This window comes from Perca fluviatilis, chromosome 5 (assembly GCF_010015445.1).
Source record: "Perca fluviatilis chromosome 5, GENO_Pfluv_1.0, whole genome shotgun sequence".
NCBI lineage: Eukaryota > Metazoa > Chordata > Actinopteri > Perciformes > Percidae > Perca > Perca fluviatilis.
This window is the reverse complement of record NC_053116.1, coordinates 15094398-15114503: the sequence shown is the minus strand read 5'-3', so window position 1 is coordinate 15114503 and position 20106 is coordinate 15094398. Positions and strand designations below refer to the sequence as shown.

General features: G+C 38.6%; 2 protein-coding genes across 3 annotated transcripts in view; one reads left to right on the top strand and one right to left on the bottom strand.

Annotated features, from left to right (window-relative positions):
- Window positions 1–20106, bottom strand: part of kcnk15 (potassium channel, subfamily K, member 15) — a 26764-nt gene that overhangs the window by 681 nt on the left and 5977 nt on the right. Inside the window, exons 3-4 of one of the 2 annotated variants that reach the window (XM_039800894.1) lie at window positions 1252–1539; window positions 1–1006 (exon numbers count right to left, since the gene is read on the bottom strand). The exon at window positions 1–1006 is cut by the window's left edge and continues 681 nt beyond it. In XM_039800894.1, the coding sequence (XP_039656828.1) occupies window positions 1–1006; window positions 1252–1534 (1289 nt within the window). In that variant the 5' untranslated portion in view covers window positions 1535–1539. Of the gene's footprint in view, window positions 1007–1251; window positions 1859–20106 lie in introns of those variants that run through there. The other variant, XM_039800893.1, reaches the window with a different exon arrangement.
- ogfr (opioid growth factor receptor) lies at window positions 12604–19315 on the top strand. The gene is given in 6 exon segments (XM_039800895.1): window positions 12604–12916; window positions 13479–13544; window positions 13622–13703; window positions 13795–13873; window positions 15108–15253; window positions 16437–19315. Coding segments are annotated over 6 exon segments (1704 nt in total). The 5' UTR covers window positions 12604–12787; the 3' UTR covers window positions 17639–19315.

Here is a 20106-nt window from a genome sequence, read left to right as displayed (position 1 = left end):
ACCGACTTTCTCCTTGAACGAGGGAATTCACGGAAGCTATTCCCAGGTGAGAGCGTGCTTCCTGGGGAAGAGAGTCCAGTGTTGTCCCTGGAACCTGGCGAGCAGCCCTGGATCCTATAAGAGACTGAGTTGTAGTAAACAGAATTGAGATGGCAGCCGTGCTGTTCACTGTGAGACATAAGAGGACTTTCACAAATCCCCAAACGATAGCAGACACATGAGCAGAGGGAGCTGAGGCTTGATTCCGGCCTGCGTCTGCCTGCCTTGATCTGAAAAGGCAGCCTGTGTCTGCAGGGGCTTCTTTGTCTCAGCTGATCCTCCGCTGGGGAAGCAATGAGGTTGGTTCGGCTGGTTCCTTCCTCCATCGGGAGCAAGAGTGTACTGTGGCTACGACTGTGCACCGCATTGCTCCTGTTCCTCTCTCTGTGGCTGCCTCTGCTCTGTTCCCCTACAACATGGAGACCCAGAGACCCATCCAGCAGGACTCTGTCCCTCTTCAGCGACGCCCTCTCTTGAGCATCTCTCCGCTCATCCTCAGTGTTCATGGTGAGGAAGCGAAGCACCACCAAGTTTAGGAAGGCCCCAATAACAGTTAGCCCCACCAGGATGTACATGAAGCTGAACGCCACGTAGGGCGTTTTCTCCTGGAGGTCCTCCTTTTTCTGTAGGGCCACAAAGTCCCCGAAGCCAATAGTGGTGAGTGTGATGAAGCAGTAGTAGTAAGCGTGGAAGAAGCTCCATCCCTCAAAGTGGGAGAAGGCTGCAGCCCCAACACACAGTGTTCCAATGCAGGACAGGAAGCCCACCAGGACCATGTTCTCCATAGACACCTCAGTGCATCGACATCCCAAGCACTGCTTCACCTTATGTAGGAGATAGCGGACAAACGTGTTCATCCTTTCTCCGAGACTCTGGAACATGACCAAAGTGAGAGGAATTCCCAGTACAGCGTAGAACATGCAGAAGACCTTTCCTGCGTCTGTGCCTGGTGCTGCATGTCCATAACCTTAATGCAGAGAGATGGAAATGAGAGGAACACTGTGACGCATACTGTAGCAACGCTTGCATGGATCAATTGTCTTTTTTAAATTTGTCTAGAAACAAAACAAGCCTTAAATGTTGCAATGATAAGAAAATATTGTATTTTTTTTTTTTTTTTTTTTTAATAAACGCCACTGTGCAATACAATAGCAACACAGTAAAACATTATCCCTCTAAAGCTCTAAAGATAGAAGCATTACATCAACTTACCAATGGTGGTGATGACCGTTATGGCAAAGTAAAAAGAGCCAGCAAATTTCCACTGCCTCCCGGCGCGATGGGGCTCAGCTTGCAGCACCACTCGCTCGATTTCGCGGTAGTCGTCCTCGGAGAAGCGATACTTCTTCTTCATTTCGTTGCGCTTCTGCTCCAAGACGCGTCTGCGGGAGTTCTCCGACTCGGACTCCAGCGTGTCAAACACCGCGGCGCCGACCAGCAAGTAGGAGAACATGCAGAGGATGAGCGACAGGGTCCGGACGTTTTGCTTCTTCATCCTCGCTGTCGGCGTGAAAGTCGGGAGCAGATAGGCACAGTTACAGGTGGTAGGCTACTGTTCCTCAGGGAAGACTTTACATTGGTGTTGCAGCCTTTTGTGTGAAGCGTGGTAGCAGGAGAGGCGTGTAGGGGGAAAAAACTAAAAATCTGTGTTACCAGGTTCAGATGTCTTGTTTATGGAAAAACGCGCATATCCTGCTGTGCGCATTGAGAGCGCTGTCATCTGTTTAAGAAAGTGGCCTCCGCTTGCCTCTTCGCATGCGCAAACCAGTCCAAAATAAAATAAAAAAGCTGTGTGTAATGTAATATAATGTAATGTATGAATAAGACACATAGTAGGCTAAGATTTAGCACCAATGTCCAATGCCTTATCAACGCTGTGTGCAACAAGTAAACTCCCGACCCGACCCGGCAGATACCAATCTAACATTAGGAGGGGGGTTCAGCACCATGGACAGCAACCGGCGGGGTTTCACATTAGAACTGGTGTTAAAATTGTGCATCCAAGGTGGAGACATCCAGAGGCTGAGATACACGGACAAGCGGTTTCAGGTAGTAGCACACAACATTAGAAAGCTAACCTAAAATATGTGAATTCTCGTGTCTTGAGCTCATGTAACCAATGCCCAGGTAACATGTTAAAAACGAAATAAAATTGATTTGTTTATTTGCACCGGTTACAAAACACCAAAACATCAATGGATCAAAAGTGATTGTGTTGGTCCTATGAAGACATCTAAAATAAGGAAGTAATACAATGCAAACTAAATGATCATCCCATGTGAATTATAATCGTACAGCTTCAAAATAATAACAATAAAGTAGGCTTATTGTCAAGTTATCAAGTGAAAAAAGCAAAAGAAAAGCAAGTGAAGATTTTAAATAAAACAGGAAGAATAACGAATAAAAAAAGACTGAAATAGAGTTAAAATAAGATTACTAATATACTGTCCCAATATGTATATTAATTCACAAATTTAAATATTCCTACATATGAATATACATACACATGTTGACAGGTTGAAATGATAAGAAAGAAAGTCGATAGAAATGGGCAATTAAAAAAAAAAAAAAAAAAAAAGACGTGCTGTTCTATTTCCTCAAATCATATCTTCAATATTGGCCATTTTGAAAATATGTTGACTTCAGGTTCATGGATACGTGTGTGTGTGTGTGTGTGTGTGTGTGTGTGTGTGTGTGTGTGTGTGTGTGTGTGTGTGTGTGTGTGTGTGTGTGTGTGTGTGTGTGTGTGTGTGTGTGTGTGTGAGTGAGGGGGGTTGCCCCTGCACATTAGAGAACTGATGCATGCTGGTACAGTGGTTAAATAAACAACATTGCTACATGCTTCTGGAAACCAAGGGGGTAAGCTTCGCTTCAGAACTCGAACCTCCGATGGCGCCATTTTGTTGCTACAAAGGTATCACCTCCTGTTAGCATTCCACTGACCGCCCTTTTTTTTTAACGTCACTTGACTGCGAATAACTTTACATCTGAAGCATTTAAAGACTCTATTTGTCCATTGTTTAGTTCTAAAGAAACACGACAATGTATAAAAGGCTCCATTACCTTGTACCTCACGTTATGACTCCGTAGCAGATGTTTTTGTAAAAATAGGCTAACGATTGGGTCATAACCAAGTGACTTACTGTCGCACAGTAGAGGAATTACCGTATAGTACAGGAGAAGCTCACAGGCAGTTTCGACTTACATTAGCGGTTTAGGTTTAATTACTAATGTTAACTAGCATGTTAGTTAGCAATAATTAGCCTGTGCTTATGTTATCTCCTTACATATACCTACACTCTCCGTCTCTGTAAGATTGGGAATGATTGAGATTTCTCTTGGCACAGCTACCAGAAGACTTTCTGGTAGCTGGTAACTTTCAGACACGTTGCTCACGTCACATTTACGTCGTCTCTCTCAGTTGGAGGCTGCGCAGTAAAGCAAGAGATCACCGGAAAAGTGCTTCTAATAGCCTTCACTGGTCTCCGTCCAGAGCAACGGGGTCTATTGGTCCATTATGTCAATGCTGGAAACCTACTAGGTAGGTGATGCCAGTTGCCATGGCTACTTATACTAGAAGAACAGATTTGAACTGTCAGTGAGGTTGAAGCTAATATGTTAAGTGTAATGATCCGGGCCCTCTTTCTGTGAATTATGTTGTCACTGAATCACAACATCAAGTGTCATTTTTCAGGCTGAATTTTTCTGCGCAAACATGGAAAGAAAAGAAACATCAAACAGTTTCAGTATCAGATAAAACTAAATAGAAGCATCATCTTTATGTCACAGTAGGCATTAGAAGCACCAGCAGGGTACTGCAGGTGGATTACTCTTTGTTCCTTTGTTCCTCTTAAACAGAGCAACCTGCTCTCAGTGGACCTGTTTTTGTGTTAAGTGGCTAAATCAGCACACTTGCATCCCTATTGTGGTCAAACCAGCTCTCCATAAATCAATTACATCTCAGCTGATAAGAGAGGAACCTAAAGCCCTAACAGCCACCTATCAATCCACACAGCTTGTATTCACATCCTTTTCAAAGCCCAAGGACCTGGAGGAGGCCCATCAATCCCCATCAGGACTGGAATTAAGGATAAGTATTTAGACTCAAAGAGATGCTTCATTGATTTTGTTTTCGCTCTCTCTGTTCTCTGCTCTCTCAGTTACATTTCATTATCACACACACATTACCATGTCATTTACAAGGAACAATTAAAACAACTGATTATGGAAATACCATCCATTGGAGTTAAAATACAAAACAGTCTCTCGTGGACTGCTTATATTACAGATATTTCTTAAAGAGTGATGGAAATGGCAGGAATGGGTTGGACGAATTGCAAAGTTTTTATCTAAAGACATTCTTAAGGTAAGGTGAGGAGACTGCAGATTACATTAAACAAGGCAGCTATAGAATGGTCTTAAGGTGTGGGTTTTTAAAAGGAGTGAGTGCACTACTTATTATATTGGCTGGCCCACAGTAATAGAGCATGTGAGATTCTATTGAACGGATTTCAAAAAAATGAATTTTTAAGTTGAATTGAATAAGTTTAATGAGCCAGTTTGTATTAATAAACAAAGAGATTATAATAAGTATGTAAACCTAGTCTGGCTATGTTTTTAGCAGATTTCACAGGTATTTTGTGAGTTTAGGACTAGTTCACTACTCTACCTCTCCCCTTTTAAGTATGATGAGCTTCCTGCTTCTTGTAGTTTATCCCTGCAGGATCCCGGTGGAGTCGAGGGTCAGCTATTTTTAACAGTCATCACTTGGTGTGTGTGTAAAGTCCTTCCAAAGTTGTTAGTGACTACTAGCTAGTTTCAATCTGATTTACTAAACCAATGCTAGCTTTATATAAATTGGTTGCTATGAAACATATGTATTGCTGTCCAATTAGCAAGCAATCAACTATGTAAACAGTGCATCACAAGCTGTTACATACTGTAACTTCCCATAAATAACAGTTTTAGGTGGCCAGACCATACATCAAAATTAACTGCCGTTTCTTTGTGAATGTAAGATTGACTTTGCTTTATTTCCATATTTCTTTTTTGTTGTTCTTATTATTCATCTAACACAGAAGAAATGAAGATTTAGAACTTTTATTTGAGCAACATTAGTCGGTGGCTAATTTCTTCGGAAAGAAAGAAAAAAACCTTCCAGTTGTATCATAACTTCTCAAATCTTATCAAAGTGCAAGTTGTGTTTTGCTTCTGTTTGATTTGGTACATAACAGAGAAAATCTATATCAATAGTGTGCAATTTCTTCTTTTGTTAGGCAATCAAATACTATAAACTGCTAAAATGCTGTGGAAGTATTTGCTGATAAAGCAAACATATGAAAGAAAACAAGAGTCTTTCCCATTCAATAAATTGCAAGAACATATAATATAAAAAAAATAAAAAGATGATTTGTTTGTGCTCACGTTTGATTATATGAAACATGTATACAGACAGGAAAAAAACTTCACAGGACATACAGTACAGGCCAAAAGTTTGGACACACCTTCTCATTCAATGTGTTTCTTTATTTTCATAACTCTTTACATTGTAGATTCTCACTGAAGGTATCAAAACTGTGAAACACATATGGAATTATGTACTTAACAAAAAAGTGTGAAATAACTGAAAACATGTCTTATATTTTAGATTTTTCAAAGTAGCCACCCTTTGCTTTTTTTGATAACTCTGCAAACCCTTGGTGTTCTCGCAATGAGCTTCATGAGGTAGTCACCTGAAATGGTTTTCACTTCACAGGTGTGCTTTGTCAGGGTTAATTAGTGGAATTTTTCCCTTATTAATAAAAAAAGCAAAGGGTGGCGACTTTGAAGAATCTAAAATATAAGACATGTTTTCAGTTATTTCACACTTTTTTGTTAAGTACATAATTCCATATGTGTTCATTCATAGTTTTGATGCCTTCAGTGAGAATCTACAATGTAAATAGTCATGAAAATAAAAAGGAAACGCATTGAATGAGAAGGTGTGTCCAAACATTTGGCCTGTACTGTATATGACAAACATATCCCCCGAACTCTTACAGACTCAGATCTTCGTCTTCCAACATGCTTATTATAGTGCAAGTATTTCTGAATAGATTCAATTTACATCCAGAAAACATGCAGTGTTTGTCCAACTTGTCACCACTTTTTTCAGTAATACTTGCAATACTTGCATGCAAAAATACAAGTAACTGTGATTCTCTGCACATTCTCGGTTTCTTGTATCACAAATCATAAATATAAAAAATTTAAAGTTCGTTTTTTACCTTGGTAACAGTAGTTGTTGGCTTAAAGTTTCATTTTTGCAATGTATTTACTTTACTGCTGGTACCCTTTATATACTGTAGTATACTGTATCATGACACTAAAAGCTCCCCATTCCTGTTGTCAAAATTTCTGTTGCTTCTCTTCATTTTATATATTATAGCTCAGTATAATCTCCAGTAATCCTGCTCCTTTTGAAGTTATGTTCAATGTAGTCTATCCACGACATTCCACTTCGTGGATTGCTCCGGTGCCGCCGGAAATTCCACCAGATGTCTTTAATTTCGGCCGGATGCTCGTTACCTTCCGCTTTATTTGTGTTGGAATTTTAAATTTGTCGATTAAATGGTCGATTTCTGAGGACTATGGTTAACTGCTCCTCAGATCCCTCCAGGGTAAATCCAGACAGCTAGCTAGACTATCTGTCCAATCTGAGTTTTCTGTTGCACGACTAAAACAACTTTTGAACGTTCACATGTTCCACCAAAACAAGTTCCTTCCAGAGGCTCTTTTGCAGCGGCTATGCTCCGTCCAGCGCTTCGTGCTGCCCATGACGACTGTGATTGGTTTAAAGAAATGGCAATAAACCAGAGCACGTTTTTGATGCTGTGTCGACTAGCCACACCCTCCTCCACAGCGCTGTGAAGAAAGGTCTGGCAATGCTATGCTACTATGTTCAGTGAAGTCCAAGTTTATGTTGAGTATTAAATGAAATTCATCTAAATTATGACTGTATCAGTATCCTCCAATCATTTCTGCATACATGCTCATAATTTACATATTTAATGGTACACAAAGGAATGCCATGATTAACAGAAAAAAAATGAAAGAAGCATATAATCAGTAATTCCCAGATTTCTATTCCTTATAGGATTAGGATACAGCACATAAACCCACTCTCTCCAAAAATGCAGATTCAAATTCTGATGTGTTCTTAATCATCAAATCATTGAGTCAAAGGAAGCCAACAGATCATTATCTCAATACAAGCCCTCGCAGTTAGAATCACAATGGTCCATATGTTTGTCTTCAGGTCCTGCTCTGACAACAGGTTTGTCTAAACACAAATCCTCTCTCTGTATCAAGCTGCTATCCTTTCCAAAGCACAGCTGCTGTTCACTGCCAAAGACCACCTTTCAATTCTAAAAGTTTGGCTTTGGAGATTAATTTCTATAAGCCGTCCTCCAGGATTTTGCCAGATTTGCATTTTTTTCCCCCTGCAGAATTGGCAGATGGGTTTTATTTAGTAGAGAAATGTGCCTTCAGGCACAAGGTCCCCTTTTCTCTGCATGATGCTATGTTTATCTTTGAAAACGTTTTTTGTACCATCTGCATATTGTGAGCATCACCACAGACAAAAAGAAATGGACAAATGCTTTTTGTGGACACCATTTCCTGTGACAAAAATGAGAGTGAAAAACAAAATAGGAATGATAGGATTATTTTCCAGATGAGATGTAAAGAGCACCAAGAAATGGAAAAATATATTTTTTGGTTCAAAAACCCCCCCAACATATTTCTATATTACTGTTCGGAATCAAACCTGGGATGTTGTGGTTACAGTGCCTTGCGAAAGTATTCGGCCCCCTTGAACGTTTCGACCTTTTGCCACATTTCAGGCCTCAAACATAAAGATATAAAACTGTAATTTTTTGTGAAGAATCAACAACAAGTGGGTCCCAATTATGAAGTGGAACGAAATTCATTGGCTATTTCAAACTTTTTTAACAAATAAAAAACTGAAAAAGTGGGCGTGCAAAATTATTCAGCCCCTTTACTTTCAGTGCAGCAAACTCTCTCCAGAAGTTCAGTGAGGATCTCTGAATGATCCAATGTTGACCTAAATGACTAATGATGATAAATATAATCCAGCTGTGTGTAATCAAGTCTCCGTATAAATGCACCTGCTCTGTGATAGTCTCAGAGGTCCGTAAAGCGCAGAGAGCATCATGAAGAACAAGGAACACACCAGGCAGGTCCGAGATACTGTTGTGGAGAAGTTTAAAGCCGGATGTGGATACAAAAAGATTTCCCAAGCTTTAAACATCCCAAGGAGCACTGTGCAAGCGATAATATTGAAATGGAAGGAGTATCAGACCACTACAAATATCTACGAAGACCCGGCCGTCCCTCTAAACTTTCAGCTCATACAATGAGAAGACTGATCAGAGATGCCGCCAAGAGGCCCATGATCACTCTGGATGAACTGCAGAGATCTACAGCTGAGGTGGGAGACTCTGTCCATAGGACAACAATCAGTCGTATACTGCACAAATCTGGCCTTTATGGAAGAGTGGCAAGAAGAAAGCCATTTCTTAAAGATATCCATAAAAAGTGTCGTTTAAAGTTTTGCGCAAAAGCCACCTGGGAGACACACCAAACATGTGGAAGAAGGTGCTGTGGTCAGATGAAACCAAAATCAAACTTTTTGGCAACAATGCAAAACGCGTTAGTTGGTGGAAAGCAACACAGCTCATCACCCTGAACACACCATCCCCACTGTCAAACATGGTGGTGGCAGCATCATGGTTTGGGCCTGCTTTTCTTCAGCAGGGACAGGGAAGATGGTTAAAATTGATGGGAAGATGGATGGAGCCAAATACAGGACCATTCTGGAAGAAAACCTGATGGAGTCTGCAAAAGACCTGAGACTGGGACGGAGATTTGTCTTCCAACAAGACAATGATCCAAAACATAAAGCAAAATCTACAATGGAATGGTTCACAAATAAACCTATCCAGGTGTTAGAATGGCCAAGTCAAAGTCCAGACCTGAACCGAATCGATCGGAATCTGTGGAAAGAACTGAAAACTGCTGTTCACAAACGCTCTCCATCCAACCTCACTGAGCTCGAGCTGTTTTGCAAGGAGGAATGGGCAAAAATGTCAGTCTCGCATGTGCAAAACTGATAGAGACATACCCCAGCGACTTACAGCTGTAATCGCAGCAAAAGGTGGCGCTACAAAGTATTAACTTAAGGGGGCTGAATAATTTTGCACGCCCAATATTTCAGTTTTTTATTTGTTAAAAGGTTTGAAATATCCAAAAAATTTCGTTCCACTTCATGATTGTGTCCCACTTGTTGTTGAATCTTCACAAAAAATTACAGTTTTATATCTTTATGTTTGAGGCCTGAAATGTGGCAAAAGGTCGAAAAGTTCAAGGGGGCCGAATACTTTCGCAAGGCACTGTATATGGCATGCGCCAGGGCCACCATGTGTCTTGCTCGTGCCCAGGACAAGATGATTTTCAAAGGCCCTGTTGGGCCCTGCCTTGACCCAGGCCCCGAAACATCTGCCTTGTTCCCCCTGTTACTGGCTGTAACCACTTGGCTACCAAGGCCCTCCTGTGATTTGATTTTTAAATAGCTCATTTGCTAATCTTCCAAGAGTCCACGTTAAAAAAAATTAAGCATTCAATAATTCATACACAATTCAACACATCATTTTTTATATATATATCTCATATACTCAAATGCATAAATACAACCTACATACATTGGCACATATACTACATACATATTCATCTAGGCCTACCGGTGCTCACATACAACACCAATACTCCACAAACCTACTGACAATGCAATACAGTTGTGAAATGAGAACTACATTTGAATCTTAAGATCTTGTAATCAACAATCCAACTACCATACCATTCAAAATGAATGAGTTCTGAAAATTAAAGTTTGCCTCCCATTACAGTTTTATTTTTTATTTTTGGTAGTAGGCTAAATAATACTTGTTATCTCTTATTCTTATGTTAACTTGATGATCATCATGTACCAACAGTTTGAACTAATTGTTCCATCTGTGTCTGTATCCGCATTGAACTCAATGAGAACAAGGCAACGGAGAATCTTATTTTTATAAAGCAGAGGCACTAAATAGGGACAGCAAATAGTGGATGCCTGCACAGCCCGCTGGTTTCCACAGTAACTAAGACCAAAAATAGAAACCACACTAGCGGACATTCAACATTGAATCCCACTGTGATAATCTAGATTCTATTTATATCTTATAATGATGAAATACTCCCTTGTATAAATGCATCTGTCTAATTACTGTCAAAGGACATCTTGGTCAAATTATATGTTCGCACCCCTGAATCCTTCTTTGTGCTGCTGGCCCTTAGCCGTATGAAAACTGAATCCAAGTTATGATACATTAATGCTGAAGATATTACACGACACCTTAGAGTGGTTTAGACTAGATTACTAGATAAATTGGACTGTGTTTGGACTGTATAGTGTGTGTCAGAGAGAGGGAGAGACTCTCTACACAGAGGTTGCATAAGAAGTAAAATATATACTGTATATATAATTAGTCAATCCTAATATTGTGTTCATTTTCATAGTCTTTTATACATACACATACATACAGTGACTTGCATAAGTTTACACACCCATGCTATAGTTACTACAGACTAAAAAGAGGAATTAAAAAAAACATATTTTGGAAATTGATCTTAATGCTTTAATTTATAAAACAAATAGGAAAAATCCATAATTTAAGGTCACCAATTTTCTTTGTGAATGAATAATGTATCGTGAATAAATAAATGTCTTCCTTAAAATACAGGGGGCGTAAGTATACACACCCCTAAATTAAATTTTATTTTTAAAGGCCAGTTATTTCATGGATCCAAGATACTATGCATCCTGATAAAGTTCCCATGGCCTTTGGAATTAAAATAGCCCCCCCACATCATCACATACCCTTCACCATATCTCATGATTGGCATGGGGTACTTTCCATGAGATCATCTCTCAATGCAAATCAAACCAGCTATTAGGCTAACCAAAATAAAACCATGCCAATCTCTAGGTATGGTGAAAAGGTATGTGATGACGTGGAGCTATTTTAATTCGTGGCTCATAGTTGTCCCTTTGCTTTTTTGGACTCACTCAACAAAAATAACCATTTATTTATTAATTTGGGCATACATGTGGGGAATCAATTTATATAGTTTGGGCATTTAAAATGTAACTTTCCCTGTGCATGTGTTTTTCTAACTGCCATTCTTGATCACTGATAAATTAAATAAATCTAGCTGAAGTGACTGATTGATTAAATCGACTCAACCCACAGCAAATGTATCAGCAGCTACAATATTTTCTTAGGCTAATTAGTGGATTGGTTTGATAATTGTTGAATACATTTTTAAAGCAAATGTACAAACATTCTCGTTTCAGCTTCTTCAGTGAAATTATTAGCTTTTTACTGTGTCTTATGTGATCATAAAATGACTAATATTCGGTTTTGGTCCAACAAAACAAGAAATAGGAAGACATCACCTTGGGCCTCGGAAAATATGAAGGGTATTTTTCATTATTTTGTAATATTTGATAGGCAAAACTATCAATTGATTAATCAAATGATAATTCAAAGAACTGTAAGTTGCAGTACTGATAACAACTTTGATTCATCATGAACCCCAGACATATAATAGCCTGTCTCCCTGAGGAGAGTAGGGCAGCAAACTGTTTCTTCTTTTGTATCCCTTTTGTTTTTAGGTGATTATTGTTGTTTTGTTGTCTTCAATTATTCTTCTATCTAATTGTGTTTTAATTATATTACTACAACATGGCTTTTGCATATATACAAAAGAAAACCGTATCATAGATGCCAAAATATGACTACAGCTATGTAACTACAACGACTACAATAAATGTCGGACTTTTCTGTAATATTTAGGATAGACAGACAATTTATTTATCGCCAGGGGGAATTTGCTTTATTATTATTATTATTATTATTATTATTATTATTATTATTATTATTATTATTATTAGTTAGTTAATTTATACGTTTTCAATACATCTATCATGGCATTACTGTTTTCGTTATATAACAGTCAAGTGAAAGAACCTAAGATAAGCTGCCTGACTCATATCATTACCAACAACCAACACAGCAATTGTGCTGCCTTCCTGATGTGTCGGAAAATAGAAAGTTTATTAGAAAGCACAAACAACCTCATTAAATATCAACTAACGCCGCTATGGAGTGAAATTTATATGATAACAGTTGCCATGAGATCATGTTTTAGCCCCCCAAAAATTAAATAAATAGCTTCCTGAGGTCAACTGATGATGAACTCAGCATTAATAACGCGTGTACCTTCCTTTTCTTCCTTATCTTAAACTGTAACGTTAGCTACATGGTGATCCCGTGAATCAGCAACTTAACATTACTGTTCAGGGTGTGTTTTTTACTCAGACAAAACTTGTGTTTTTAAAAGGCTAACTTCGTTTCCGATTAAGGTAATTTCAACGGCAATTCCTACTTAGAGTCGGAGCACTTAAAGGCAACATCAGTACTGCAGCCGCCAACGGTGCTGCTGTCTGACTGGAAAGACGGATGGTCAGGGCCGTCACCGTCTAACCTGAACATGCAAGTGTAACTTGATTCATGCCCGTTTATAGTGCTAAACCAGGTTACACGTTTATTTAGCCTTAGCTAGTCAAGTAACGTTTCCTTTAATCATGGAGGACGACTGTGTTTGTGAGTACGACTCGACCTGGGACACAGAGAGTGATGGAGACGACCCGGCCGGAGAGAGCCAAACCCGTCGGTCATGTCAAGACAAAAACAAATCTGGCTGGACTCTAACTGTACGCGCTTTAATTATTATTCAGCCAAACCATAACGTAATCTAAATAATGTCATGGCGTTGAATATGTTGACTTGTAACTCATTGCTAATATTGCCATGCCTGAAAGCTAATGATAGCTTTAACGTTAACGTTATGCCTCTGCTGCAGGCTTGCTAACTAGCCCTGCTAGCCGCTTACGTTAGCCTACTTTGAGGGGTTATGTCGCTGTCGTTACGTTTAAATATGTATATTGGGCTGCTTACAGTGATTGCTATGCAGTGTGTGTGTGTCTAATTTAAAGTTAAATTATCATTTTTAAATTTAGTGGTTAAGCCCTTTTGCAGAGTGGGAAATGGATTAGTTTGGCCTTACATATGCCAACTTGTAACGTTACTGTGACGTTATAGCGTTATGCCAGCTTTTTACAGTCATTAGAAAGATAACAGGGTACAGAGACTACGTAGTTGTTTTAAATACGGACGCATCAACTCTGAATAATAATCGTATCCCCCCACACAGTTTAGCTATATAACGGTTAGACATTAGATGCAGGTTAATTTCACTTTCACTTGTATTTGCAGTGGCATCATACGCCCAGAAACATGAGGGCAGCAAAGGACATGCAGAACTACAGAAGAGGATATCCAGTAAGTAACAGCAAAGTAGTATAACCAAATACATCCCTTCAGCACAACTAAGACAAAGTATTTTTTTCTTTTGACAGAATCTTACAGATGACGAATGCTCAGAAGACAAAATGAACAATTTGCAGTTTTATCTCAATAAATTTCCCTCTGCTCCTGATGGTAACATTTTTAGATATTCTTACAATATATTTTCAGTGTTTGGGAAGGTCTGTATGCAGTGACTCAATGCTTTCTTTATCATTTGGCACAGATGTTTACATTGAATCATTTCTTAAGGAATGGAAAAATGACTACAAAAGACTGGAGAGAGTTCACTCATACATTCAGTGGTATGTATTGTTTACGCCTTGTGGGTTATGTTTTGTACGGTGTTCAGTCTGAGGTTACAAAGCTAATGTCATCTTGTTCTGGTGACCTTGCAGTTGGAAGCATGTTACACACACTTTTTTTTTTTTTTTTTAGCAAGGAGTGTGCTACTCAGACAAAAAGCAATGCAAGGTCTGCTTGTCATGATTGGCAAAACACATGCTCCCAAAAGTTCTATAATGCTAATGTCTGCTGCAACATTGCCTGTTACAGGTAGGATGGGCTAAATGAAAAGCACTGCGAAACAAGCACCAGTAAGAAAAGTCACTAAAAAGCAGGTAGCTTACTACCTGCTTTTAAAGCACTTTTAGTGATAGATTAGTACACATTCATGCATTGTTGAAGTATCCCACTCAAACTTTGTTCCAAATGAAAAGATCAAGATTAAAAACTACCCTTTTAATGCAGTGGCTTCTGGTTTGATAGATTTATGAAGATTCTCTCTTCTTGTCTCAGCCATCACATTTGTCACCCAGAAATGTAACTACACTTCACGGCGACAGAGACCACAATAATTGCGATTGGTCCGCTTGGCTGTGGCTTGGTAGTGCCGCATTTCCTCGTACTCATTTCTGGGTTCTCCTTCTGCATGAACATAAAATCAAGGAGAGGGTTAACCTTTCCTGCTACAGCTTTCCGACCGTGGTCAGAAAGCACAGGGAAGACACTTTGCTTCTCGGTTTTCACCGCCGGAGTCGGTACTCGCTCCGGAGCTAATCCCTGTCACTCTCACTCGCTCTACCACACACTCCCCAACATACACACATACCGGCCCTGCTATTCTCCTAAAGAGATATGCTAGAACACATACACACCAGCGCACAAGTATAAAGCCTCACAATGGCGAAGGCCACTTAAGTAGGCTACGGCGTAGGCTCTGAGTAGAGCCTACATACTTCTATAAATCAGCCTTAAGTTGACATTAAATTCCAGTTGTACCCAGAATAATGTCATGTTGACAGTGTCAAGCTTTGCTTTCTGATCCAAGACTGTTTATTAAAAGGATATATTTTGTGAAATCATAGGACTTGTGGTGTTTTTATGAGATGAAGCACAAAGAGTATATTTTATGGTGGAGTTATGAACCGTTGCAGGGACAGCTGATGTCATCTTCACTGATTAAGAGTATAGTTCCAACAATGACAATGTTAATTGGTTTTGGGTTGTTTTTTCTCTTGAATCTTTTGTCATTGTAAGGCTGTTTCCTCTGCGAGAGCCGGGAGTAAATTACATGGCTTCAGAACTCACCAAGAAGGAAATTGAGGTAAGTGTGTCATACAAAAACAAGTCTTTAGATTAACAGTATACCAAACCGTTAATTGTGCATTATTTGGTTGTCACCAGTGACTTACAGTTTCTGGCACAACATAAAGCAACACAACAAATTAATTTGACCATTTACAATTATGCCCGATTAGTGCCAAGCCAGAATCGACTCTCATCCATGAGGTGAATGTGTATTTTAGATGCTTTGGCTAGAGATTCATTATGTTAGAAAAGGCTTTAAATGGTATGTTGAATCACACAATACATTTAAAACAGCTGCCATAGTTTTTCTCACCTCATTAGAAATATTGTATCACTCAAGCAATGATGCCTTCAGTGACCCCCACCAGTCTGACCTACTCTTCATGACCTGTTATCAGCCTTTCCAACCTTTTTTTCGTGTATTGCAAGGCATGAGTTATGACATTGGTAGTCAAGCAAACACTACCATTATTAACCTTATTCTATAGAGAAAATATTTTAATGTTTAGGAAACTTGTCTTCCAAAACATTCAGCTCTTTTCATATGGAAAAAAGAGATGAAGGCACATAAAGATCAATACGTATTTTCCTTTTTCACCCTGTACAAAAAGCTAAGCAGCTATAAATGCCTAGAAAACCTGTTGGAAACTCTTAACATGTTGAATATCATGTACTTCTTTAGAGTTTGACCCATGTTGCGTTTTTGTGTGATCATGAACGTTGTGAAAATGTCCCCACACATATACACATATACACATATATATATATATATATATATATATATATACACACATATATACACATATATATATATATATATATATAACACACATATATACACTATATATATATATATATATATATACACACATATATACACATATACACATATATATATATATATATATATACACACCCACACATATACACATACATATATACACATATATATATACACACACACATATATACACAATATATATATATATATACACATATATATATATACACATATACACACATATATACACACATATACATATACACACACACACATATATATATATACATATACACACACACACACATATATATATATATACACACACACACATATAAAAAAACTATAATATACACAATATATATACACATATATACATACACAAATACACATATATAAAAAAAAAAAAAAAAATAAAAGAAACATATAAAACACACAAAATAAAAAAAAAAGAAGAAAAAAAAAAATATAATATAAAGAAAAAAATAATGGAAGAGATTTGGAAACTGGAGTGAAAAAAGAATCTCATATAAGCAACATCGGTGATATGTACTATTCGGTTTGTAATTTCAGCTTCAACTGTTTCGTCTCACACAGGAATATGCACAACAACTTGCGCATCACTCGCATCCTAAAGAGCCTCGGAGAGCTGGGCTTTGAGCACTACCAGGCCCCACTTGTGCGCTTCTTTCTGGAAGAGACCCTAGTCAAGAAGACCCTTAGCAGCGTTAAACGCAGTGTTCTTGACTACTTCCTGTTTGCTGTCCTGGACAAGCAGAAACGTCAGGAGCTTGTGCGCTTTGCCTACCTTCACTTTGAGCCAAAGGATAAGTTTGTGTGGTGTCCCAGAAAGATTCAGAAACAACTCAGGAAGGCAGAGAAAAGATCAGATTCTGTTGGGAATGGAGATGGAAAAGATGAATCGTATTCACGGAGTAAAAGCAAAGATGGAGAAGCATTTGTGCCCCAGAAAGATGATGGACTGGATAATGTTGCAAAGGCTCAGAAAGGAACTGATAAAACGGCAAGTAAAGACAAAAACAAACTCTCTGAGCCATCCCCAGGGCCAAAACCAGAAGCAGAGACTGTAGGAAATGGAAATGCAAAGGCTGAGTTTAATAATACAATTTTGGGGAATGGAAAGGACTCTACAGATGGTGTTGATGAAATGGATCAGTCGCCCAGTCCTGACTCTGTGACGGCAAAAGCTGCGCCCTGTGCTGACAGTGAGGGCACATGTACCAACGACTCGAAGGACACCACCCAGGAACCAGACAACCATATGCAAACAGATGAGGACATAGACACTGAAAAACCACCGAAGAAGAAAAGAGGTGAGAAGGTGCTGCCAAGCAACGGCTCTGCTGGGGACTTCGCCAGTGGGCAGATCGAGGAGGGAGCTGGTGCTAATAAAGCCACTGGTCAAACAAGCCCATCAGTGCAAACCCCCGCTAAGACTTCAAAACATTCACCCTCTCTTTCTTCTGGAAGAGGGGAAAAAATCCCAAGGACTGATTTTAATCAAGTGCCAGATAAAAAGGAAGAGGAAGAAACATCGCACGCAAATGGGTCGGCAACAAATGGGTCAGCGACGAGCACCGACAAAGTTGTGGACGAACAGACAAATGGGAAGGAGCCGCAGGATATTGACATGGAATCAAACCCCGCAAGCTCAGACCAAAATGTGGGGGGTTCGTGAATAAACTGGATGATGGGAGAAAATACATTAATTTGAGCTTATATGAAATGTAATATAGGGACAGAGTATGACCTAACATGACTTCCTGGGCCTTATTTCTACCTTCTTTGATGTTTAGATATTGTTTCTTTTCCCCTTGAAAGGAGTATATGATTTCATTAACTTGCTAAATGTGGGACTGGATGTGACTCAGTTGCCACATGGCCATAGGAAAATTTTAAAGGAAAAGGCTGGTGATATTCTATATTTTTGTTAGTCCCAAGGAAACGTCAAAACCAACAACACACCACAGACAGTAAACATGCTAGCATTATTAGCTTGCTAGTGGTAGTGCCAGCCCGGCTTCGCCCTTCCATGCTAGACGTAACCGTCCATCGAGAGTATCCCCAAAACCAATACTGCGTTAGTTCAATACTTTGACTTCCTTTCCCTGTCTGTGACTCTTATCGCCAAGCACATTAGTTCTTATTGAAGTCATGAATCCTTAAAAATCGATTTTTTATTTATTATTTATTATTATTTTTTATTTAAAGGCTAAATAATTTCACGGCAGGTGACTAGTTTTTATTAAATGTTACTCAAACTGGAGTAAATAGTGTTTTTGTTGGGGACTATTTTCAGCTGGGGTTTTGGGAGTATTTACAGCAGCTGGACGGTGCATGTGAGATTGACTGAAAAATGAACAACAGTGTCGGTGATTATTGTAAAGAAGGAACATGTCATCCAGTGCATCACTGTGGCTCATTAATGTGTTTTAATAGTTTTTGGACAATAGGACAATGTGGTATGGAGGAATACGCTACTGTATATGAGGCTTTGAATACACATACAATTATTGTGAGTTGCATAGATTCATGGTTTGTTTTGGTCTTCTTTGTGGGATTTGTCAGTAAGAAAAATATAGAATATTACCAGACTTATCCTTTTTAAGTAGTAATGACTAAGGCTGATATTTAATATCTCTACAGAATACATAAAGCACTATTATTAAAGTATAAATGAAATGGTTTCAGCATTTGTAACACCTTAATACTTTCACAATTGAAAAGTTGTTTTGCACTGAATAATTATTGATTGGAAGAGCTTTTTTTTTTCCTCTTTGGACTGTTTTTGTGTGAGTAAAAATAATCTGTACTGGTTAATGTTTCTGCTGGACCCCGCTGTTCGAATAGATTTAAGACTGAATGTCACTTAAGTTATATTTCTGTTGCACAATTTGTATGTTTTCATGCAGATTTGGGAAACAGACCTTTTGAACAACTGAAAGCCTTGCCAAAAATGTGATAAGACTGGTTGATTGTACAATATGTATGTCTTCTCTGCAGAACTGATAAAGCTTTGGCTATAATTTAAAAAGACCACTGTATGTTAATTTGACATGATTGAAGTCCATGAAAATTTACAAACCAGGGTTAGTATATTGATGCATTTTTTCTATATTGCACTTCATTTTCACTTTTCATTATTGAAGTTTTGATATTAGTTACATAATGAAAGGTAATAACTTTACAAAAGTGCTGAATTGTTTATATACGACTCCCCCCCCCCCAACTAAATCCCTGACTGTTGACAAAGCAGAATAAAGTTATACTATTTTTGAAGCTTTTATGAAATGAATCTGTGTTAAGCCAAAATCTGAGTCCCATTATAATTTATTAAAGTGAAATTCTCTAATAACACTGTGGTAGATGTCAGTTTATGCTCCTATTCCTGAGACTGTTTTCCCAGTGCAGCAGACATTTAGTCAGAAATATCCGTTTTTCTTCCAGCAAACAGACTGAGCCTCAGTGACGTTACATGACTCACAACAGGGAAGAAGAACGATGTTGAATTTAGAGATATTGATGCAACACAATTTGTTCAGGCCTCAGGATCAGTGTGGAGTCGAGGGGGTGTGTAGGGACTGTTGAAAAGATGTACTGCTAGGGGTTTGAGCTTGCAGTTTGTTGCATTGTCCATGCCAGCCTCTATTGCTCTACCCATTCCGTATTTGGAATATCATAAAGAAACGTTTAAAACTTTCTGTTGACCTATTTTAGAGTTAGATTAAGAGTAGTGCTCAGAATATGTGTCCTTTATGACACAGGGAGGATATTTCTGCTTTTTGAGTCACTTCAAAGTATGATTATGTGCTTTGTCTGGTAGAGTTGAAGCAATTAGTTGATAGAAAATGAATGGGCCACTATTTTGTTTTTTAAGCACAAACAAACATTCACTAAATTGTGGGGATTTGCTGGTTATTTTGCCTTATGTGGCAGTAAACGGACTCTTTGGGTTTTGGACTGTTTATCAGACATCACCTTGGGCTTTAGGAAATTGTGATTGTGAGAAATTGTGATTTTTTTTGTATTTTCTGACATTTAATAGACCAAACTGTCCATTAATGAGGGAAATAATCTACAGAGGGTGTCTGATGAAGACTTGATGAGTTGCATTATGGGAAATGAATGATCCACTGCTTTTCGAGC